The 24,794-nt window shown below is 38.1% G+C and overlaps 1 protein-coding gene across 1 annotated transcript in view; it reads left to right on the forward strand.

The window, feature by feature from the left end:
- The window catches only part of LRRC1 (leucine rich repeat containing 1), a 130,310-nt gene that overhangs the window by 32,421 nt on the left and 73,095 nt on the right, over nucleotides 1-24,794 (forward strand). Inside the window, exon 2 of the mRNA XM_001156152.6 lies at nucleotides 15,796-15,913. Coding sequence (XP_001156152.1) covers nucleotides 15,796-15,913 — 118 coding nt within the window. The remainder of the gene's footprint in view (nucleotides 1-15,795; nucleotides 15,914-24,794) is intronic.

Raw genomic sequence — 24,794 nt, forward strand, 5'->3', positions numbered from 1 at the left:
TTTGAGGATGAATAAAATGCTGCTAGCTGGGGAAAGGTTGTTAGGAACAGGAAAGGCATAATGAATAGTGAATGATTCACTGGTGCCAGAACATGGGGTGCATGGGCCTGTGGGTGTGGGAAATGGAGTCAGAAAGGCCATGGATATTTGTGGGGCAGAAGTTAGAAAGGACACTGGACTGGAAGCCAGAGAGGTTTGTTGAAGGTGTGGCTCTGATACCTTCCATGCCTTGTCTTTCAAAGTTCAATTTGTGATAATGATTGCTCACTGGGCAGTTGTGTTGCTAGTGTAAGATATGAGCAAGCATTTTATAAGCTCTCAAAACCTACAAAAATGTTGATGGTGTTATTATTATGTGCCAGGTCATGAGGGCCCTGAATGTGAAACTGAGGAGCTTGTGCTTTGTTCTATAACTAGTGGATTGCTATTGGAAAGCTTTGAGAAGACCTGTTTATGCTGCATTAGGGGCTGAGCAGACTTTTATAGGCTTACTTAAAGACTTAATCACAATCTGTAATGGTCCTATGCATGTGGAAGTGCATTCTGAGCTTCTAGCTCTGACCTAGAAATGGATGTTTGGAATAGAACCCATTGGAGAGTTGGAGGCCCTTAGTTCAAAGGCCAAAAAAAAAAAAAAAAAAAAAAAAAAAGAAACATGGGTAATTTGTCTTATCAGCTTTCCTTTATTTTCATAATTAGAGAATCACAGGCTGTTGATGTTGGAAAGGAGCACAGAGATCTAGTTGAGTTCATTTGCCATCTTAGGTGCTCAAAGCTTTGCTGTTAGTTATTCACAGGGCTAGGACCTGGGAGCCCTGTCACAGGGCAGCACCCATCTGGTTCTGAGCCAGGCAGGCTGATGCCAGAGGGGCTGGCCTAGCCAGGCTTGTCTCCATTTTCCAATGTGTACAGCTGTTTCTCCTGGGCAGGATCTAGGCCTCCTCTCTCACCCTGTGTTCCTTTTGTGCACAGTTTAGGTCCACCCTTCATTCAGTGTTGGCTGACTTTGCAGTAAGATGCTGAACCTCCCTGAACTCCTTCCATTCCTTTCATGTATGTTTTAGCTCACTTGTTGCTTTGTTTTTGATGATTAGTATGAAAAACATTTCTTTAAATTTACATGCTATGTTTGGATAGTAGCTTGAATACTTGGTAGATTGGATTGCTGGACTTGTTAATTAGTCCTGAGACCCTTTAGACATTTGGTCCCTGCAGTCTGTTGATTTCTGCTATAATATCTTTTTGTTTATGGTCCTTCTCTGTTTTTGAAAATGAAAGAAGTCTTAAAAGTTGGCATGATTCTTGTTTAGCACTTAGCCTCATCCTACCAGTACACTCCAAGGGCAACGAGGCGTTATCATTAGATCTAATATTTTTGCTCTTGAAAAGCTTTAGTAACTTGGATATATAGGAAGATGTGGTTTGTGGTGGTTTAATAGTAATAATTAAGGCTAACATATATTAAGCATTTCTCATATGCCACACACTATTCTGAAAACCTGTATTCACTGTATTAAGTAACTTGTATGAGGTCACACAAACAGCCAGTAGACTGTTGGGGAGTTGGGCTTATGGAGCTTGGGCTCCACAGTGCACCTTCTTTGCCTGCTCTTTATAGTAGACATACTGGGACTTTGAACATGAGTCTGAATCCTGGCGCAGACACATCTATGTAATCTGGACCCAGGCGTGTAATCTCTCTGTGCTTCAGTTGGATCATTTGTGAAATCAAAGTAACTGCCTGGCTCAGGGTTGTTTTTAGGATTAAATGAGATTATGTATGTAGAGCGCCTGGCCTAATGTCCGGCACTTGAGGGGCATTTCTCATTATTTTAGAGATGTTCTTGTAAAAAGTAGTGTTGTAAAGTTTTTGAAATTAGACTTTGAAAACCTGTCTAGTAATAAATCATTTTAATGTTAAATTGCTCTCACTCATGCATATGAGATGTTCTTCATTAAAGGAAATCTTTGATGAGTTGTGGGCCTGGAATACCAGGCTATGGAAAGTGCTTTCCAGAGAGAAAAGGGGCCCATGGTACCAGAACACGGTCTCTCCCTGGTTGGTGCTAATGATACGACATAGTGAGTCATGACACGGGTGATCTTGTTTCCTTTTATTATACAAATCTGGGTAAAAAATTGGACTCTCAGCTAGGAGTAGAAACTTGGGGAAGTGGTAGCAAAGAAGCTATTGGTACCACTGAGCTACCTCAGAAAATTGTCCTGGGAGCTTACCGAGAACGGATTGTGCCCTTTGGTCTGAACACCTGGGAGCTGTTGCTTGCTTCCTGGTGCAGGAATGCTGTTGCTCTTACACTTTACTTTGGGATTATGATTGGGAGTTTCCTGTAGAATTCCTGCACTCCTCTTTTCTTGAATATTCTTTTTGATTGCATGTCACAAAGAGAGGTTTCTGACTCAGAGAACTCTTGAGGTGATGTGCTGAACAAGGTACTCACTACATAGTGTTTCTGCAGAGGAACCAACTGGTCAGCAAATACAAGCACACTGTATTTTAAGAGCTGAGTTGCAATGAAAGAACTGTCCTTAGATGCTGTGGTAGTGAGATGGCTCACTGGGTGGCCTGCGGGCCACTACCCAACATTTCTGCACATTCTTATATTAGACGAAGGCCAGGAGTGTTAGTTCCACATCTTACGTAGGTTGTTGGTAAACAGTAAAAATAAAATGTAAAGACTGTCTGTCAAAAGGAGCAGTTTTTAAAGAAGTGGCTCTGAAGGAGCTTTGCCTTTTCTTGTCACAAAGAAAGCAGACTTGTTAGATGTTAACATCTAATCAGATGTAACTTCAGGACATAGGAGTTGAGTAGACTTTGTTGGATACTAATGGTCTGCCTTGTTCCTTAAACAGTAGGGGAATTAAAAAACTTTGCAATTAGGCCTGGTCTTTTTGGTTCTTCATCTGGATTAATATTAGAATTTAATATTTAAGTTCTGTTTGTGGAGCCAAAATGTGGTGATCAGCATGAGATCTGTTTCGTGTTTGCATAACTGTTTGTGAGTTGCTAGGGAATATACTCTCAGTTTTTTCCATCTTGCCTTTTTACTTAACTGTTTTGGTAAACCAGTAGGAAACTTTGTGAATGTAGTATGTGTGAGAAGTTTAAATGTTAGAGAGGATTTATTTTCAGGGTACAAGACTGCCTCTTACAGGAGCTGTAAACACTTCGGAATGTAAACCTATCTGGTTGGAGAGGAACCCTTATACAATTAGGTTGGTTAGGTTGGTGCAAAAGTAATTACGGTTTTTGCCGTTATCTTCAGTGGCATTATTCAATAATGCCATTATTGCAATTAAAATTGTGTGATTTTATTATGTTGGTGCAAAAGTAATTATGGTTTTTGCCATTATCTTCAATGGCATTATTATTGAATAATAGTTATTATATAGTTATTTTATATATATATAATATATAGTTATTATTGAATAATGCCATTGAAGATAGTGGCAAAAACTGTAATTACTTTTGCACCAACATAATAAAATCACACAATTTTAATCTTAAATTTTGATTATGGAAATACCACAATATATGTTGTAGCTTATGTATATTTAGAATATGTTAGAAGATGTTTTGAGGCAAGTTAAGCCCTTCTCCACTATTAAATTCTACAATGGTTATAATTGGATCATTGTATTTCTGAATACCTGAAATCTGGTTAGGGCCTAACAGTCTGAACAAACGGCATTACATAGTCAATCCAGTTCACATGACTTCTTTGTAAATGCAAAAAGCCAAGTTGCATATTTAAATTGTTTGGAATCCTGTGGGATTTCAGTATGTATGCATCTGATGTTTGGGTTATTTGTTCTCTTAGTATTTGCGATATTCTATTGCTTGACCATACCCTCCCACCCCTTTTGGAAAAGTGCTTTGGCATTCCTTGAAACAAACTTTCCAGAATAAATATAGCAATATCATGGTTACCATTGCTGGGCTTAATCCATCTTGCAGTTTGTTAAGAGATGAATTCCTGGCTGCAATAAATTGTATTAACTGGTTAGTCAGGTCCCTCCCTGACCCTTCAAGATCTCCTGATAATGGTTTAAAACAGTTAGGTCATCTTCAGCATTACTTAGAGTAAGAGATAAAGTCCTTTTCTTTCCTCCGTTACTTACAATTTGTATGCACTCAAAGTGCCATTAAATGTTGCCTTAGAAAGTTATGGGCCATTCTTGAGTGATTGTAATCTGTCAACTCAGATTAATTTTTTTTTTAATTTATTTTTTTTTATTATTATACTTTAAGTTTTAGGGTACATGTGCACATTGTGCAGGTTAGTTACATACGTATACATGTGCCATGCTGGTGTGCTGCACCCACTAACTCGTCATCTAGCATTAGGTATATCTCCCAATGCTATCCCTACCCCCTACCCCCACCCCACAACAGTCCCCAGAGTGTGATGTTCCCCTTCCTGTGTCCATGTGATCTCATTGTTCAATTCCCACCTATGAGTGAGAATATGCGGTGTTTGGTTTTTTGTTCTTGCGATAGTTTACTGAGAATGATGGTTTCCAATTTCATCCATGTCCCTACAAAGGACATGAACTCATCATTTTTTATGGCTGCATAGTATTCCATGGTATATATGTGCCACATTTTCTTAATCCAGTCTATCATTGTTGGACATCTGGGTTGGTTCCAAGTCTTTGCTATTGTGAATAATGCCGCAATAAACATACGTGTGCGTGTGTCTTTATAGCAGCATGATTTATAGTCCTTTGGGTATATATCCAGTAATGGGATGGCTGGGTCAAATGGTATTTCTAGTTCTAGATCCCTGAGGAATCGCCACACTGACTTCCACAATGGTTGAACTAGTTTACAGTCGAAGTAAAGCTCTCCTCAGCAAATGTAAAAGAACAGAAATTATAACAAACTATCTCTCAGACCACAGTGCAATCAAACTAGAACTCAGGATTAAGAATCTCACTCAAAACCGCTCAACTACATGGAAACTGAACAACCTGCTCCTGAATGACTACTGGGTACATAACGAAATGAAGGCAGAAATAAAGATGTTCTTTGAAACCAATGAGAACAAAGACACAACATACCAGAATCTCTGGGACGCATTCAAAGCAGTGTGTAGATGGAAATTTATAGCACTAAATGCCCACAAGAGAAAGCAGGAAAGATCCAAAATTGACACCCTGATGTCACAATTAAAAGAAATAAAAAAGCAAGAGCAAACACATTCAAAAGCTAGCAGAAGGCAAGAAATAACTAAAATCAGAGCAGAACTGAAGGAAATAGAGACACAAAAAACCCTTCAAAAAATTAATGAATCCAGGAGCTCGTTTTTTGAAAGGTTCAACAAAATTGATAGACCGCTAGCAAGATTAATAAAGAAAAAAAGAGAGAAGAATCAAATAGACGCAATAAAAAATGATAAAGGGGATATCACCACCGATCCCACAGAAATACAAACTCAGATTAATTTTTGAAGTACTATGTCAATGCCTGAGTCTTCCATTTCTTGCTTGCTGTCCAGAAACATCAAACCTTGGCTAGGGGCAGTATCGACGTATTGCTTAAGGAGATTAAAAACATTAAGGTATTCTCTCATGGATAATAGGTAATCCTAAAGTATTCTGTCATCCATGATCAGGACTTATCAGTGTTGCCTATGTGAGTTTTTTCTTTGCTCAGCCTGTCACTTCAGAAGGTACTCTGAGTGCTGATTTTAATGTTGGTGTATTTGCTGAGAAAATTCAGAAAGAATCTTCCTAACGCAGTTCCTCTGAACAATCCATTCTTACTTGATGCCTCATAGGAATCTTTGATCCTATTGGTATGATGTGACTGACCATAAAATCGCCTAATTGACTTTTGTTTTTTTCTCGGAAGAAGCATAACAGATAAGGTTTATGATGACAAGAGCCATTTGTTATCCTTTTATGGCAGTTTGTGCCTCATTATGATTTTCATTTTCTACCTTGTATTTTAATTATCGATCCACCTCTCCTGTGTCATTTCCTGGATGTCCTTTAGGAATAAAGACTACTTCTTATTTGAAATCTCTTCCATTTTCAAACCTTGCACATAGTAGGCATAGTATGTATGTGGTGCTTGTTTTTGCTATTAGTTTGGATAAATTGTATTGAATCCATGGCACAATGCCCACTAAACAAAATTTTATTCCATTTGAGTCATGTAATGCTTTCCTGAGTACAATGTGTGAAAAATGCAACCTTATTGAAAATCCCACATCAAAATATAAAAAACACTTTAATAAACTTTATTGGATATCTGTTTGACTGCTTTTTGAAAGAACCTTTTTCTTTTCTGTATGTAAACAGATTATATCCCCCTCTTTTCAAGTTTTACTTGATGATACATTTGGTTAAAATGTGCAGGAAAAACAACCCTTTCTAGATGAGTAGAATCTTTGATTTTCTGTCATATAAAACATCAATACCAAGAAGTTGAATGATCCTCTGTCATCTGGCTTAAGTTCTTTTTTTCTCAGCAGATTTACCTTTTTAAAACAGTTTATCTCCCTAAAATTTCTATTACATTTTTTAATAAAATAGGACTTATACTGTACATATATACAATTTTACATTTCTTTTTTCCCTTAACCCTAAAACATAGTGTTTATTATATTATTAAATATTCTCCAGAAACATGATTTTTAATGGCCATATAATAGTTCATTGTATGCATTTGCCATCCTGTGTTTAATCATTCCCCTATTGTTAGTTTCAGTGTGATATCTTTTTTCTCTCCTCATAGTTGATCTTTCCCTCTGCAGTACCAACCTTGCTTGGTCCAGCTCTCATCAGTTCTCCATCTGCACCATCAGTCTGGTCCTCCCATGTCAACAGCTCATCCCTTCAGTCAAGTTACCAGTAAAGTAATGCTGTCCTGATCCATTTTGCTTTTAGTAAAAGCTTCTTTTCTCCAAGTGATTGCAGTTGCCACTACCAGTCTGATCCACCCTTCTGATCATAGCACAATACAGAAAACATGCCTGGTTTCTTGGTTTTCAAAGTGATTCACCCTTGAGCTATTTTAATTATGGGGGGCAACCTTGGGGCATTTATATCTTTGTTTAGGATCATTAATGGTGACAGCTTAATAATGCGTGAAAGCACCTTGGAAACATTAAAATATACCAGCAAATGAGAGGATAAAGTTATTAGGGGAGGCCAGAAAAATTAGAAAGATAAATATTTTGAACAAAATAAATGTAAGCATCTTTATTATAAATGCTCAAGCACACACATGCTAACACTCAGTGGAAACTAATTTGCTTCTCTGAAATTTGGTCATGCAAGGAAAGGAGTCAGCACTCTTTCCTTTGTTGCATAAAGAAAAGGGTACTTGTGCCTCTGAAACATGAACCTCTTAAAAATTATATTTTAGAGCAGGAGAGGCCTTTTTTCCCCCTGTGATCTCTTTCATGTATTTGTCTTCTGGGCAAATAGATGGGCAGGGAAAAATATCTCTTCAGATTATAGAATAAATGGTTAGTTTTATTTAGAGATTGAACCCTTTATCTTATTTCATATTTATTGTCTATCACCTGGCCTATTAGTACATGAATATAAACTATTTTGTCAATCAGTATTTCAAATTCTTAAGTATTTGTGATTCGCTGGAATTCCATTCTGTGTCTATGAAAATTGTTCAGCATTAGTAAAATTCTAATTGCCAGTTGAACAGTGTCATCCTTTTGAGTTTGTCCAGGACTGTCCTGCTGCTCTGTGATACCTCCCCTATTGCCTTCAGAAACTAGACCTAGCTGAGCCTTTTTTCTTTGTATGCCCTTTTGCTGTATCATATTATAAACTTGTATCAAATTTTGTCTTCTGCTTTCCCTGTTTCTTTCAGCCTTCCCTTGCCCAAGGCTTTATCGGGATGTTTGTTATATCTCTGTGCCCCTGATCCTCTAGAAGTTGATTCATTCTTATCTGTCTAGATTTCTTGCATGTCTACTCTCTCTGTCTGGATTGGATTGGCAGCAACCCCACTTATGTGCTCTCACATGTAGGTTTCATTAGCATGCTCTTTTCTTCCGCTCGCAACTTGTCAATCAAGATGGAATCTGACAGCATTGGTAATTTTAGTAGTTATTTCTTTCCTAGCTTACCCTCCCGCCTCCACCTCCAGCATGACTTAGTTTTGGTTAGCTGATTAGAATGTAGTTTCACACCAGTGTTTTTTGTTTACCAGGTAGTTATCTGAGGATTTCTACTGTGTGATCCTCCAGCATGGCTCTGTTTGGGAATTTTTCCTAAAGAATATTATTAACTGGTGTGCAGTATCAGGGAAGCCAGTAAAGTTGCTGGTCTTCAGTTTCCTTATCTGTTAACTAGAGATAAAAAAAACTCTACCTCACTTGGTTATAGAGATTCAGTTAAATAAAAGTATCTGTGCCTATAATACCAGCACTTTGGGAGGCCGAGGCAGGCGGATCACGAGGTCAGGAGATCGAGACCATCCTGGCTAACATGGTGAAACCCCATCTCTACTAAACATACAAAAAATGGTGGCACACACCAGTAGTCCCAGCTACTCGGGACGCTGAGGCAGGAGAATGGTGTGAACCCGGGAGGCGGAGGTTGCAGTGAGCCGAGATCATGCCACTGCACTCCAGCCTGGGCGACAGAGCGAGACTCTGTCTCAAAAAAAAAATAATAATAAAAATAAATAAATAAAAGTATCTGTGTATCCCCAGCCCAGTCTTTTCTTACTAATAGGAATTCCTTCTTCATTAATGTCTACCAATTCTGTGCATTTTTGACATCTTTATTAAGATATAATTCACATACCATACAATTCACCCAAAGTGCACAATTCTCTGGTTTTTAATAAAGTCACAGTTGTGCAACCATTACCGCAATCAATTTTAGAATATTTTCATCACCCAAAAGAAACCCCATATCCATTAGCAGTCGTTTTCCATTTCCTAGGCAACTGCTAATCTACCTTCTGTAATTTTATGCATTTTAACTTCATGCTTAATGTTATATTGTGTGCTAACAGGATTTTCATTTTTCTTTTGGCACAGGGAAGGTATTTTGAAATGCAATTCTATAATTTTTAGAGCTACAAAGAGCCCTTTATCATTTAATGCTTATTTTTTCACAAGAAAACAAGAGGACCAGAGAAGTCAAGTGATTCACTCAGAGATATTCCTATTCCACACCTCTACCAAACACACTGACAAAAAGTGTCTCATTCACGCTTATTTAACTAATACTTATTTATGAGTGTTTGCTAAAACCCTTTCAAATTCTAGATGTGGGATATGATTGTTTGAATTCTCTGCTTTAACCAAACGAGTTCTTTCAGTATTCTGTGACTATTTCTTGGCCTTTTCTTTTTGTCTATATCCTTTTCATATATAAAGAATCTTAGCCAAAGTTTATTCAGTGTATTATTTTCTCTTCTAATTTGCTTTAGAAAAGTCATTACTCTATAATCAACCATAGAATTTTGTACATAATCTACCCAGTTTTCATGTGTGTTCTGTGGCATATCTGAGGTTTCTACCTCATTTAATCTACCAATTTTTTCCCACCCTCTCCCTCTTTTTAACATGATTTTTGCCATTCCTTCCATCTATAAATGAAGATGATTTCTCTACTCCCTTAAATATGGGCCGACTTTGTGACTTGCTTTGACCAATTTCCATTGGCAGAAAGGACAACATCAGGCAAATTTCAAGCTTAGGCTCCAAGAGTCCTTGCAGCTTTTGCCGTTGCCCTTTTTGAATGCTCTCTGAGAGCTTCATATAAGAAAGCCACTCTAGCTTAAGGGAGGAGGACAGAGGCCTTGTGGAGCACAGAGGAGCTCTAGCTGGCAGCTGGCACTAACTGCTAGACATAGCAGTGAGGCCAGCGTGGATCTTCCAGCCCTTCTGACACTAGCCAAATGTAGATGCATGAGTCCGGATGAGAGCAGCAGCGGAATTACCTAACCAACTCACAGAAACGTGAGGAATAAAAATCCATGTAGTTTTGAGCCACCAAATTTGGGATGGTTTGTTATTCAGTAAAAGCTAACTTATATGCGTAGGTATCAGTATTGCGGCAACCTTGAGATGATTAAAGAGTATAATCCATGTAAAGTGTTTGGCTTACTGCCAAACATATAGTGTCCCTCAGTAGAGGTTAACTGCTGTATTATTATCATTATCATTGTTGTTTTGATTATAATGGTCACTTCTCCCTCCTCCTCTAGATCTAATGCCATTGCTCTTTAATATTATTAACTTTGATGAATTAAATAATTGGATGTCCTTAGTGGTAATTGGTATTTTCCTTCCTAATTAGTAAGTAGTCTAAAACTTTAAAAAGTTTTTTTATTGTGAAATAAAACACATATATAGAAAAGAACTTAAAGCATAAATTTACAGCTTACAGCAAATTATAAAGTGAACATCTGTCACTGCCATTCAGGTTAAGAAATTGAACATTACCATGACTCCAGAAACTTGTATCAAATTACATATTCTGCTTCCATTGAATGCTTTTCCTGATCATAATCCTCCCTCTTATATCTAGAGGTAGCCACTAACCTGATTTTATAGGAATCACTCTTTGCTTATCCTTTTGGGTTTTATTGCCTCTGTATGCATCTGTAAACAAATTAGTTCAGGTGATTTATTCAATATATAAATGAAATAATATAGTATGCATTTTTGTGTGCCTGGCTTTATTCACTGAACATTATCTCTAAGATTCATCCATGTCATGACTAACGGTAAGCTTTCATTTTCATTGCTGTGTAGAATTTCATTGTAATAATGTATAATACCTCTATCAGATCCACTATTTATGGGTGTTTGGGTTTTTACAGTTTTGGGGTATTATAAATAATTCTTTCAAGCACATTTATATATATATATTCTGGAAAAATATATGTGAGAGTTTTTTTTTAAAGATCTATACCTAGTAGTATAATTTCTGGGTAACAAAGTCACAGTCACTTTTTGCAAGTCTCACAGAAAAGAACAATACCAGATGACACAAATGATGTATACTGTGCATCTTACCTTGAGATTAGAACTGTTGGTTTACCATGCAACCACATACAGGTGGTTGACCAAAAAGGCAGTCTAGGTTGATGGGGACAGGAGTAGGGATGGTATGAGAGTTATGTAGGATGAAAAGGGGTCAAGATTTATGTGATAGGTTAGAATGTCTCTGGGAAGGAAATCTGTGAGTAAATTTGGTGTTATTATAGTTAGGAGTCCCATAGTTTTTCAGGAATTAATAGCATTCTTTACATTAGTTGTTCTCCATTTGAATCTGTAACAATGGTTTATGTTTTCTCTATATTGCAGAGGAGAAGTTTGGGCAACTGGGGGACAATTGACTGATCCTTGGCCATATAATAATAAAAGGGGACACAGCTCTTCTAGGACTGAGATTTTCATTGTCCCTTTCTAAAAAGCAGAAGGGAGGTACTAACACTTTACCAAAAAAGAAGGAAAAGAATCTTGTCAGAAATGGAGAATGGGAGAACATTTAGCCAAATTAAAGGCTGTATCTATTAAAAGCAATGGTGACTCTAAGAAGATGGGTGTAGCATAACAACCCGAGGCAATTTGGGTTCCTTTGCATATAATTGTACAGAATGTGCTCTAAGTGGGTTAGTGAGCTATAATCAAACATGGTAGAGTTGAAGAATGGTGTCTGTGTGTTCTGTCACATGGTTGCACTGCACTGAGGCTTCCTGCCAAGACAGCTACAGGAATTGTTTTTCATGGGCTCTGGCTGATCTCAAAGGCAAGGCAGAAGGGTTTATAGCTTAGTGAGTTATTTTTCCTGACTCTCTTAAGGAAGTTGAATATTTGAGAATTTAATACAGTTTCCTTGGCATTGTGTTGATCTTTGGATACCATATTAAGATCACATCAGGATAATGAGGGAAGGATTAAGGAATTACTGGTTTCATTTGGGATCATGTCAGATGGGGTTGTTTTTACATCTGGCATGTACTTCCCAAGTTGAATAAAGTAGTATTTGTGACAGGCTCTAGTGGAGGATGCTGGTAACATGCAGAACCAAACCTTAAATTTGCATGCTGTTATGACTTCTATTGGATGTGAGGATTTGTAGGTTGTTTCCACAGATGTAAAGCGAACTTATTATTCACTGTACATCTAAGTACCTTATTGACTTGATTTCTTGTCTTATTTCTGAATGGTCCCAGAATGTATGGAGATGGTGATGGGTTTTGTAGTTTTGCTATTATGCCTTTCCTAGAAAACAAAGTGAGCTTTTCATGCTTGAGTAAACACATTGATGTATTATGAAACTGTCAGACTCTGAACAATTGGCATAAGCTCAATTATTCAAATACGTGACTCTATTGAATGGCTTTTGTGCTGGCTGATGCTTTAGTTCAGCCAGTATAAAGACATTTCAATATCTTTCCTTAGGAAATTAAATCTCAACTGCATGAGTAAAGAAATGCAAAGGATTAGTCCTTTAGTTGAGCACTTTCCTCATCATCTTGTATAGCTAATTGGTAGAATTCATTTGCTGAGATTTATAGTTCATTTTATTTTTTAAAAAAATATGGTTTTTAAATTAAAAAGTCATTCATGCATTATCTTCGTCACCCAACATAACTGCTTTTTTCTTCTTTGTTCTCTTCCTGTCAGTCCACATGCACACATGCTTTTTTAATGTAGTGTATCAGCAATTTTGTTTTCTTTTTAAGTTATATTTGCATGGTAAATCTTTTTCAAGTTCTGTAGTCTTTATAATATTTATTTTTATTGTTACATAATATTGAATTAATAATATGCAATCATTTTTCTTATTTGAAATGTATGTTTTCTAGTTTTTTATTTTTACACATAATAGTGCAAAGATGTATTTGTGCATTATTTTCAGTTATGAGGACAGGTGTCCAGAAGTATTTCAGTGGACTTGAAAAGATTTTTTCTTTTACGTATTGCTCAATTGCTTTCCAAGAGGCAATTGTATGATTATATAAATATACAATCTTTTTTACCAACAAAAAAAAGAAAGATAAAGTCTATTAAATGTTAGCATCCTACAAAATTAACATTTGGAGCATCCTGTAATCTTAGTAGAGACTTCTTCATTTGTAAATTCAATTTCTATTTTTAGCAGAGTAATGTATGCAAATAGTTTAAAAATCTAATAAGCTGTTTAGTGTGACAATGAAAAACAGCAGCCTCTTGCCTCCTTCCCCACTCCAGTTTCTGGCTTTTGACTATTTCTGCGAATATTTGCCTCCATATTGCTAAATGACTTACTTTTGCGGCTTGATTTTTTTTCCTCTTTGAGTTATTTACGGATTTCTTTTTGTGGAAGATGAGGCTTTAGTTCTTACAGTTTCTTTCCCATTCTCTCAATATTGACATAACATAAATTTTGGTTTTACCAATATAGATATTATAATGTTATGACTGTAAGTACTGTTCATAATCAAATTTTATATTATGATTATATATTCTTTCACTTTATATTTTCCCTGGAATTAATAACCCTCTTTCCTTTTGCTTGCTTTGTTTTCTTTATGCCTATTTCTAATTTATCACCAAACATTCTGAAAGAGTTGTAAATCTCCTTTGATACTTCCAAACATGTCAGATAATTCCTCAGGTGTGTTTTTATTTATTTTTTCAAAACTTCCCTCTGGGAGCTGTCATATTGCTGCAGTGTTGATGGGTTGCTCTTGGGGCCTGATATTCAAGCAACATCTTGGAATTCCCTTCATGATTTTATCCTGGGAATTTCCTTTGCCTCTCTCTGTTTTGTTGATTCTCTGTTTCCTGGATCTCAGGTTGTTTTTCTTTTAAGTTTACTTACATATTTTGATGGAGTCCTGAGAAAGGTGCGAGGAAACTAAACTTTTTGATACCATGCGTGACTGAAATGTTTTTATTCTGTAATCATACTTAATTGATAGTTTGGCTGGGTATATAATTTTAGGTTGGGAATAATGATTTTTTTGGAATTTTGAAGGCATTGCTTTATTGCCCTCTTACTTTCAAGGTTGCTTTTGAGTCCAGTGCCATTCTGATACCCAATTCTTTGTTAAGACCTTTTTCCTTTATTTCCTGTGCCTGGAAACTTTTAGAATCTAATTTCTGGAGTTCTAACATCTTATGGTATGCCTTGGTATGTACTTTTTTTTTCATTCATTTTATTGGTCGCATGGTGGGCCCTCTCAAACCAGAAAAAGCATGTCCTGCAGTTTCCTGTATTTCTCTCTTTGAACTACGAATTACTTTGTAGTACCTTGTGAACCGGTCCATTAGTTTTCCTCTCTTTTTTTCTCCCACTTTCCCATCTTTTCGTCTTTTTATTCCACCTTCTGAGGACTCTACTAACTTTATTTTTCACCTCTTTTATGGGATTCTTTTATCAATGCTACAATATTTTTCACTTTCTGAAAGCTTATTTCTAATTCTTCTAATTATGCTTTTTATGGTGTTGTGTTGCTTCATCTGTGATTTCTCTGAGGATATTAATTATTTTTTGGTTGAGGAATTATTTTTTCTGCTCCCTGCATCATGTTTGTTTCCTCTGGGGTGGGGGGGTATGTGTTTGTGTGTGTGTGTTTGTGTGTGAGTGCGCACACATTCTCTTTCTTGCATGTGGCAGTGGAGATCAGGTGAGGTGGGCCTGTTTGGAAGCTCCGTGTGTTGGTGAGGCTTATAACCTGAAGCTTCTTTATAGGAAGATTAGTGTCTGCAAGTCTGTGCTCATGCCCAGGAGCCGGGATGCAGGGAGAAGAGAGGGTGGGATCTTACTGACCAGGCTTTGTCTCAGTCCCCTGTTTTTAGCATGGTTATGTTACCCCCTGCCCTCAGCTGTGCTTAGCTGTGGTAGGACTTACCTCTTCTGGAGAGGAAATTTCCAGGCTCCTGCCTGGCTCTGCAGGGTAGAGAAGAGAATATGGCAGTTTAACTGTTCTTTATATAAATTTTCAATCAGTTCTCCTTTCCTCAGAGGTACCTGGACCTAGTTTCTTATTGGCTACTTGCCCCACAGGCTTAAATTTCAGCTTTGTTTCGATTTGTTTGTTAGTTACCATTCATCCCTTTGTTTTGTAGCTTAAAGGATTTTGTTGCATATCTAGTTCGCTTTTTGTACTCTTTCATTTTTTGTCTTCATGGGCTTATTTCACGTTATATTTATGTTCATGTGTATATAAATTCCTTTAGTGTCGTTTTAATACAGTTTTAAAAAGTATGGGGAAAGAGCACGTACTCAGTCTGCCATGGTTGATGGAAGTATCTAGTGCAGACTTTTTAGACTGGTCAAAAATATATTTTTTGCTTGCACACATTTGTGGGATATTTATTATACTTTCTGATATACAATAATTTCTTTAAAAAATGTCTTTTAAAAATATTTTAAAATTTAAATAATATTTTTAAAAGACATTTTTACATGTCTATTTTTACATGTCTATTTAGCATTGCAGATTTAATGTCAATTTTCATAAGTCGATATTTCTGTCTACTGGATAGCTTAAAGGAGTGACTGTTCTCTTCTTTAAGTTGCTCATTAATTTTTAAAAACCTTTTATTTTGAAATAATTGTAGATTGATTGGAAGTTCAAAAATAGCACTGAGAGGTTCCTTATACCCAGTTTTTCCCAATGGTAACATCTTCACAACTACAGTACTGCCATCAAAGTTAGGAAATTGATGTTGCTACAACCTTCATTAGTTTTTAAAAGACATTGTTTTACATTTCATAGTAGCCCAAAAGTTTATGATACAAACATATGTGAAATCTATGTTAAACTCTTTTGTCTTTCAGCAATTTTTCCAGCTAGTCAAATTACGAAAGCTTGGACTTAGTGATAATGAAATTCAGCGGCTCCCTCCAGAAATAGCAAACTTCATGCAGCTGGTGGAACTAGATGTGTCTCGAAATGGTAAGAAAGATTCCACTTGGGTTGCCCATTTGTCTCTTCAGATGCTGGGGGTGTTTTTAGTAAATATAGCTGTGAGTGAGAACATGCGGTGTTTGGTTTTTTGTCCTTGTGATAGTTCGCTGAGAATGATGGTTTCCAGCTTCATCCATGTCCCAAATATAGCTAGATAAATATTACTGGAGGTGCTTTCCCTGATAGTTATGGGAAAACTATATGATTCTTGGGGTGAAATTAATGCCATTTTTGAATAGGTCAGTTAACTTATAGGCATTTTCCAAAAAAAATTTCATAACACAGGTTTTAGGAGACAGCTTTCTCCAAATAAGTTCAATCTGATTCCTAGAGTTAGAGAGTGGGCTGGGCAATCATTTAACCTTGTCCACTTATTTTGCTGAACATGATATTGAGGACTGGTGGCATGGTTTTTGTCCAGTGCTTGGGTGCTGCTATGGCAAGGGAAACCTGCCCTGGGGAAGGGTTGGTTTCTCTTGGCTGTGTCTCAGTTGCTTGGTATGCTCTCCCTGTAGTGAACAGACCTGCTTGCGTTCAGGCATCTTCTGTCTTAATGTGTTTCTAATTAGGCTGCTGGTGGTTTTGCCCACTTCAATTTGTGTGGTATATTTGTGAGTTTATTTTGATTTTCAGATCCCACTATTGATTCATTTTTACTGAACATTTGAATAGGGCATCCTAATAGATACCCCAATGGGATACTCAAATGCCTTTCATTTTTAAATGGGTACCTTGGTTTAACCCTCAGTTTTATACCCCTTAGAGTGCTTCCCAAATGGGCTGGTACTGCTCCTTGTTGTAGCATATTTGATTTATTAAATTAACGTAGCAACTCCCAGTGGTCCTATCTTGTGATGGAATTCAGTTCTTGTAAGGACCCTGGTATAATTTCCTTAGGATAGTCTTGAACAAGGTCTGAATTATTTATTAAAAAGGTAATTCCTTTATTTCTCTCCTATTACATACCTGATTTATTTTGTGTTTTGCTTCTGTTTTCCTACAAAAATCTATAGGTTTCTTCTGAACTGATTACTTTAGGTCTGTATATTTCAGTCTGATATTTTTGGCAAAAACCCCAGGTCCCAGACATATAATTCTTCTGTGGGTCATTGTTATAATACAGCAATGGTAATCAGTACTTGGTTGGAAATATGGTGAAGAAAAAAATGATTCCTCCTTTCTAACAACTTCTAATAGGTTTTAAATTGTTTTTATCTGTTACATTCCATAAATTAGAAACTGTCTTCTGGCTTAGCCATGTGATCGTGACATTCTTTTATTTTGCATGAAAATTATTTCTTACTTTGAAGGTACTAGAAAAAGTAAAACAAAACTTTTTTGGGGGAGGGTGTCTTGTTTTAGAGTGGCTTATTTGGTCGCAGGGAACCCAGATCTACTTAGATAAAGTGGATTTGATTGTAAGGAAGGCGGGGTGGAATTAACATGCACCAAAAGCAGTGGCACCAAGCTTGCATTTGACACTATCTTGGGGGTTTCATGGCCTCTTTTTTCCAGTGTGTCCACTTCTGTTTGTGGGTTCTCTGTTCTTCCCTCCTCGCTGAACTGCTCTGTTGGAACTGGCTTGTGGTGGCCTCTTTTTGTGACTTCTCTTTACGTACAGTTTGACTTTTGCCCCTGCGGCAGCATTTGTTTGCCAGTGAAGGATTTCTCAGTGAAGAGTGGTTGACCCAACTTATCTTTTTATGCCAATCATAAGACATAGGGTACAGGTCAGGTTACCAGCCACCCTAAAGGATGGCTGCCCTGGGAGTTGGATGGCAACCAGTACAAAGCATGGCCCTGCCCCTCAGCACAGAAGTTGTTGATGAGCAGCTTCGCTTACACTGGAGTATGGGGTGGGGTGGGCATCTGGGGTCTGGCCAGGCCAGAATTGCCTCAGAAACTAGCCTGTATAATACTTTCCCAAGGTATATGTGATTGAAATGATTCTCTTGTCCTAGCAGTTATCTAAGTTATAAAGAATGACTAGCTATTAACTCTGCAAGGAAGCAGTGACTTTGTAAAATGGTCACGAAAGTCACAAAATCTGAAGAAATACATAGCAATTTTGAAATGGGGATTAGAAATAAACAGAAATACTTAAGAAAGACGAAAAGTTTTGGCTCTGACTATTTGGGCGGAAGGAAACCATACAGCTCAAAAGTTCCCAGTCCCGTAATTAACTCTAATGGGATGCTCCGTGGGAAGTCAGCACTAGTCAGCTGCCAGTTTTACCAGTTCCCACATCAGCTCTTTTCAAACATTTGTAGCTAGAAAGAAGGGCTCCATGCATCTTCCCGTGTGTCCGCTTACCTTCCAGCACGTTGATAAAAGAAACTAGGCTTTCACTGAAGACAGTATCAGGACACAAAAATGTTTCTGCTCCTTGGAACACCTACCCTGCTTTTTGTTGTTGTTGTTGTTGTATTTTTCCCCCCCTCAGTTTCAACCTTTCCTTCTGCAAGTGTTGGAGTTTTGTGAGGGATCCTGCAGAACGTTCACCTTCTTATCCAGCTCTCTTAGAAATGCCGAGATGGAGTTAACCTTTCCCTTCCCTTCTTGACAGGGCCTGGCTCTGGCTCAGTAGCATTATGTGTGTGGTGGATGTGGGGGTAGAGGGGAAGACAGCATGGAAGGTTTGGGGCTTTCCTGGAGGTTATTAAAAGAAAGAATGAACCTGGGCTGGGTGCGGTGGCTCACGCCTGTAATCCCGGCACTTTGGGAGGCCAAGGCGGGGGGATCACTAGGTCAGGAGTTCGAGACCAGCCTGACCAACATGGTGAAACCTCCAACTCTACTAAAAATACAAAAATTAACCAGGCTTGGTGGCACGCGCCTGTAATCCCAGCTACTCAGGAGGCTGGGGCAGGAGAATCGCTTGAACCCGGGAGGTGGAGGTTGCAGTGAGGCAAGATCACGCCATTGCACTCCAGCCTAGGCGACAGAGCAAGACTCCGTCTCAAACAAACAAAAGAAAGAACGAATCTGTGCAGATGACAGAGCAGAAGAACAAGGTCACTATTTACTGTAACCAACAGGTATAGGGGTCTTAGGCCATTTCTTGGTCAAGCAGATCTCAGTATGCTTCCACTCATTTTTTGGACAGATAAAATTATGTTAATCTGAATACCCTAGGTAACCGAGTAGGCAAATAAAAGTCACAAATCCTGCAGCTGGAGAGGCGATGTGAGAACCTGACTTTGTACAGGTGCAGGCATTTGTGTGGTTTGCGGCTGGTGCCTGGAGGCCTGTGTGGGCCTCTGGTCTTCTGTTGCCCCAGATGGCGGTGCCCACTTTCTGATCAGAAGCTGTTCCTTTGGGTCCCTGCCCCGCCTCAGTGGTTTGTAGCAGGGTTATAACCAGGGCTGGCCAGTCATGATAGGACCTTCCTTAGTTCTTGATTTTGCATTGTTTTGGCCATGGAGGAGAAAGTCCATTGAGTTAATGCTTGTCATACTTGAATGTACAAGGAATTATCTGAGACTTTTGTTAAAATGAAGATTCTGTTGCAGTAGATCCAGAGTGGATCTGGAGATTCTGTATTGCTAAGAAGCTCCCAGGGGATGCCAACCCTGCTGGTCCCCAGCCACACCAAGGAGAAGGATCTTAGACATCACCACCTGCAGGCTTGCTGCTAACTTTCCTTCAGCAGCTTCCTGTGGTTAGGAGCCCACATTCACTCCCCTCAGGCACCCCTGCACCCTCCCATGTGGAAGGTAGGAGATCTTCCGGCCATTCCTTGTTAAAGGGTAAGATGCTGGAGCTGACTTTAGCTCACGTTTGCTTTGATTCTAAAAGCAAAACTAGACCTTTCTGGATGTTTCCTTGCTCAAGTGAGGAGAAAACCCAGGTTTTGCGTTTCTCTTTAAAGACGTTTGTAAATGAAGAGAGAAGTTTTTACAGCCTCACTTTCTGGGCCAAGAACTGCCAAGACCTTCAAACACTGACTTTTGTGGCTTTGTTTTCTGACATTTTAGGCGCAAAGTCAAGGGAATTGTGTGCTGTGTTGGAAAAGAGAAGCATGAGTTTAGGGAAAAAGAGGGCAGTGCTTATGGATTATCTAAGCTGCAAGGATTTATTTTTTTTTTTCTGAGGGACAAGTAGAGAGCCTTGGGATGAGCACAGTGCATATGGTCTCTTCCCCAGAATGACTAGATGTGCTCAGCAGAGAGGACTCTGGCTCGGAGCCCTGGCTCTGCTGTCAGCACACGGTCGACTTTGGGCAGGCCCCTTCAGATGCCGCTGGGCCTTGTTTTGCGGAGTGGGACAAGACCCTGCTCCCTGTATGAGCCCAGTGAGAGTCAAGGAAAGTGACACACTTCTCTTGTCTTAACTTGGTGGATTTGTTTTTTTAAAACAGGCAAATGTCTAAAACATATATGAGAAAAAAAAACTAGGTGTTTCCCCTGAACATAGATTAGAGGATGATTGGAGTATATGAACTAGATATCTGAATTTGCTGGTAACATTTTGTCTACAAAAAGTGTACAGACTTAGAATTAAGTTCTGCAACAGTTTTCTGTGGTGAAATGCGTATGTTTCAATGCTTGGACCTTGTATCTGCTTTCTCTGCTAACTGATTATTAGCTGCTTGAGGAAAATGACCTCTGATTATGTGAGAAGTGGTATTATCGCATAGTAGGATCTTGCTATTCAAGAATCTAGGGCAGACTTTCTTAATGCTTCATGATTCCTGCCTCAAGGGTTAGTAATTTGAATTTTATGGTCTATGCTGTAATTTGACTTACATCACAGTACTATGTCATTATCCATTTAGTTCAGTTTTCCCCAAAGTGTAAGGTGTATACTACCAGCACTGCTAGAGATGATTTTAACTGGTACTGCAAAACAGCAATTTTAAATTTTGAGTCATGGTGAGAAAGTTATCCTTTTATTTTCAATTTTATTCCTTTTGGATTGCATCTGTAAAATTTGATAACACTGTATTGTATTTGTTACATTTATCTTTTGTATCTAGTGGTGATAATAGCTTTGAATTCGTGTTAGTGATTTAAAACAATTTTCTTCCTTTAAAAATCTCATCCAAATTTTAAAAGTCAGTTTAAAAGAATGAGGCAAATGATAAAGAATGCAGGGGCTACACCAGGATGGCAAAAATGGTGAAGGTGAAATAGAGATGGGTGAAGTTAAGGAAACACTTGTCAGTATTAGCATAATGTGCCAAAGAGTTCATGAATTTATTTCTCTTATGGGGCAAATGGAACTGCAGATAGAAAAAAACATGTCCAGAGACTGCATACCTTCACTAATTATTTCATCAACTTGAGTTAACAAGAACTTAAAGGTAAGATAGTTTTAGTACAGTCATCACTATCATCAGGACAGCACTGCAGACTAAGTGGACTGCCTACCAGTAGGGACATTGTCTCATCTAAAGCCTCTTCTAGAGGCTGGACTTTGAGTGCATGATTGGGTTAGTTGTCCTCTGTCCAACCACGAGATGCTGATCAATGTTTGGTCTATAGCTATAGATTTGTTTCATAAGATCTAAAACCAATCTCGAACCCTGCTGAAATGATAGCATCAAATCATGGTACTTTGTTTATGCCCTGAAAAGAGCTTGTTCTGGCAAGTGGTAACTCTAGTGTGCCTAAAAGTCCTCCTACTTAGTTATGAACAATTAACCTTTTTTGTTTGTTTGTAATAACTGTATACACACACACCAGAAGTGTGGTAGAAACAAGTTTTTACCCATGCGGACTTCAGACTTGCCACAATTAAGCCATTGTTCTCTCCTTTCTTGCAGCCTAATTTGGGCCCAAATTTAGCACTTTCTTTACCAAACTGCCCCAGTGGCTGGACTTCATACATTACAGTAGGAGAGTTTTGTTGTCACTGTCATTGTTAAAATATCACAGGAGACATCCAGCAAAGGGAGCACGCCTCTATGCTCACTGTACCTTAGGTTGTGCTGGCTGGGCAGTGTTGAGCCCAAAGCTTGCATTCTTGCTTTGCAAATATATCCGCTTTCCCATTGTGAGCCTCCTCTCTGCCTTAACCTTTACCTTCTCTTTTGTTAGGAAGAAGAGTTAATGTAGAAAAATAAATTGCCTTCTACACACATTTTAATTTCAGATTATAATTACCTTTAAAGTAGGGGTGAAGAGGAATCAGGCTTCTGTGATGTTTTCTAATCACCTTTCCATTCTGCACATTTCAGCGAGCATTGTTTAAACATGAAGATATGGTTTCCATTTCAAACGTTGAAAAAGTTGGGATAAACTTTACACATATGTCTCTTTTGATGAGTATGTTTTACACTTTTTACCCTTCTTCTTGCCATTCCATAGTCCTTTTCTGCTCCCATCTGGAAGGGTCTTTTCGGTCTGCTTTCAGAGGGTCAAGTTGTCTTCCTTCCACTTGCTTTGTCAGAACATATATATGGAAGAGTAAACTGCCGTTCCTCTTTATTCTGTTAATATTAATATTCTGTAATCAGAAAAGTGATGACTGATGAATAAGTTGTAGGCTTACATAACTTTTTTTCTTTTACTCTTTTTTTTTTCCAAGACAGAGTTTCACTCTTGTTGCCCAGGCTGGAGTGCAGTGGCGCCATCTTGGCTCACGGCAACCTCTGCCTCCCAGGTTCAAGTGATTCTCCTGCCTCAGTCTCCCGAGTAGCTGAGATTACAGGCGTGTGCCACCAAGCCCGGCTAATTTTGTGTTTTTAGTAGAGATGGGGTTTCTTCATGTTGATCAGGTTGGTCTCGAACTCCCCACCTTAGGTGATCCACCCACCTCAGCCTCCCAAAGTGCTGGGATTACAGGCGTGAGCCACTGCGCCCGGCCTATCCTTTTTTTTTTTTTTTTTTTTAGTTAGCAGGTTTGTGATAGATCTGAGTTTGAGAACAACACCTTTGAATATGTTTTTTAAGTCAACAAGTTCTTCATTCAGTTACAGGTTCTCTCAATGTTTTGTCTATTTTAAATAGCTCCTTATCTTCGTACTCCATCCCTCCCTAGCTCATTCATTCACTTTATCCGTACATGCTACGCTCTGTGTTAGATCTTGACTTTTCTAAAACAATGGTGGATTTAACCGAACAGGCTAAGTTACGGAAGGAAAAATAATTGCAATGGTTTCTCCTGAAATAAAACAAAACCCTAACATATGGGATGACAGTTTCTGCTCACTTTTTAATTAGGCAGTTTCTGTAGGTATCAGGTTGATGGTTTCCAGCCACAGTGCTCGCATCATTTTGATTTTGAGGCCACCTATTTTGTCATGTGAATCTGGCTGAGCCAAATGGTGCTGAGGCTCCAGGCAGCTGAAGGTTGGATGGCATCTTTTTGTCAGGATGGTAACACCAACATGCTCGCACCACTGCAAACAGCGCTCTCCTCTTACTGAGCTAGAAAAGACAAATCTTGGAAAGGGACTTGAGCCAAGAGGGAAAGAGGGAATGAAAAGCAGTACTAAGAACTGCAATTTGAAGATTAAATATAGAAATGATATGATTCTTAAATTAGCTTTATAAGTGTTGAATAAGTCCTTAATCTAACTAAGGTGTCGGCTCAAAGTGAATAATGAAAATGATTTTTAAAAACATAGTGGTGTGTGACTGTTGTCCCAGCTACTTGGGAGGCCAATTTGAGAGGATCACTTGAGTCCAGGAACTTGAGTTTACAATGAGCTATGATTATGCCACTGTACTCCAGACTGGGGGATAGAGCAAGTCCCTTTTTTAAAAAAAGAAAAATGATTCTGTATTCTTTTCAGTTTGAAAAAGCCTAAAACTCTGGCACTTTAAAAAATGCTTACAGTTAACAACTGTAGCTCATAATAAGATTTCTTTTTTTTTTTTTTTTTTTTTTACTTCAAGCAGTATTTATTGAGTACTTGCTAAATGTAAGGCTCTATGCTAAATTGTTCTATCCCTTAAGGAAATAACAAATAACTCTACAGGCACAATAGACAAATATAATAACTTATATTGTGGTATAAATGAAGTGCTCATTATGTTCGGAAAAGTGTCAGTAACTAGGATCAGTAGCAACTGATGTGAAAAAGACATGAAAGAAGAAAAAGACATTTTTGATTAGATGTTGGTAACAAGCAGTGTAACAGTTCTTATACTTTGGTAGCAAATTTAGAGGGAGTCAATGAGTGGATTTCTCAGTTGGGTTGTCATTTGTCGTTTGTTAGAAATTTATTTCAAATGTTTGTTGTAGCTTTATGGAGTCAACAATATCATTAAAAATGCAAATATCTTAGTGCTTCTCTGTGAACTATTCACTGAAAATTTTAAGGTTCATCAAAAAATCAAAGAACATAATAACTAAAACTCAGTGCATAATAATAACAAAGCTATATGAATTGTCATGGGATTCTTTCTCTTTTTATTATATAGCTGATACTGTGTTGCAAAGGGTTTGCTTTGCTAGGTGAAATGTTAAGCTCTGTGCATTAGCATAGGCTATTGATTTAAAAATCTCAGTGGCTTAACACGGTGAGGAATTTTATTGCTGTTCAGTTTACAGTTTAGAGTGTGTGTGCTTATTACCTTGGGGAAGTAGGTGGTAAGAGGCTGTGCTCCATAGAGTCTTTCAGAGATCCAGGCTTCTTTCTTCTTTTGATGTCACATCTTTATTCAACTAGTGGCCACAAAGTCTTTATGGGAGGGGAAGAAAAAGGAGAATTGCATCTAGGAAATTTTTACGAACTATGCCAACAAGGTAGTGTACACCATTTCTATCAACATTCTATGGCCAATTTTATGCCCCTGACTTAATTGAATGGAGCTGGGAAATTCAGTTAGCTAGAAGAGGAGAAGAAATATGACCATTGATGACCACTAGATCATCTGCTACACCTGGCACTTAATTGAATGCTGGAATTATGTGGTTT

This window comes from Pan troglodytes, chromosome 5 (assembly GCF_028858775.2).
Source record: "Pan troglodytes isolate AG18354 chromosome 5, NHGRI_mPanTro3-v2.0_pri, whole genome shotgun sequence".
Lineage (NCBI taxonomy): Eukaryota > Metazoa > Chordata > Mammalia > Primates > Hominidae > Pan > Pan troglodytes.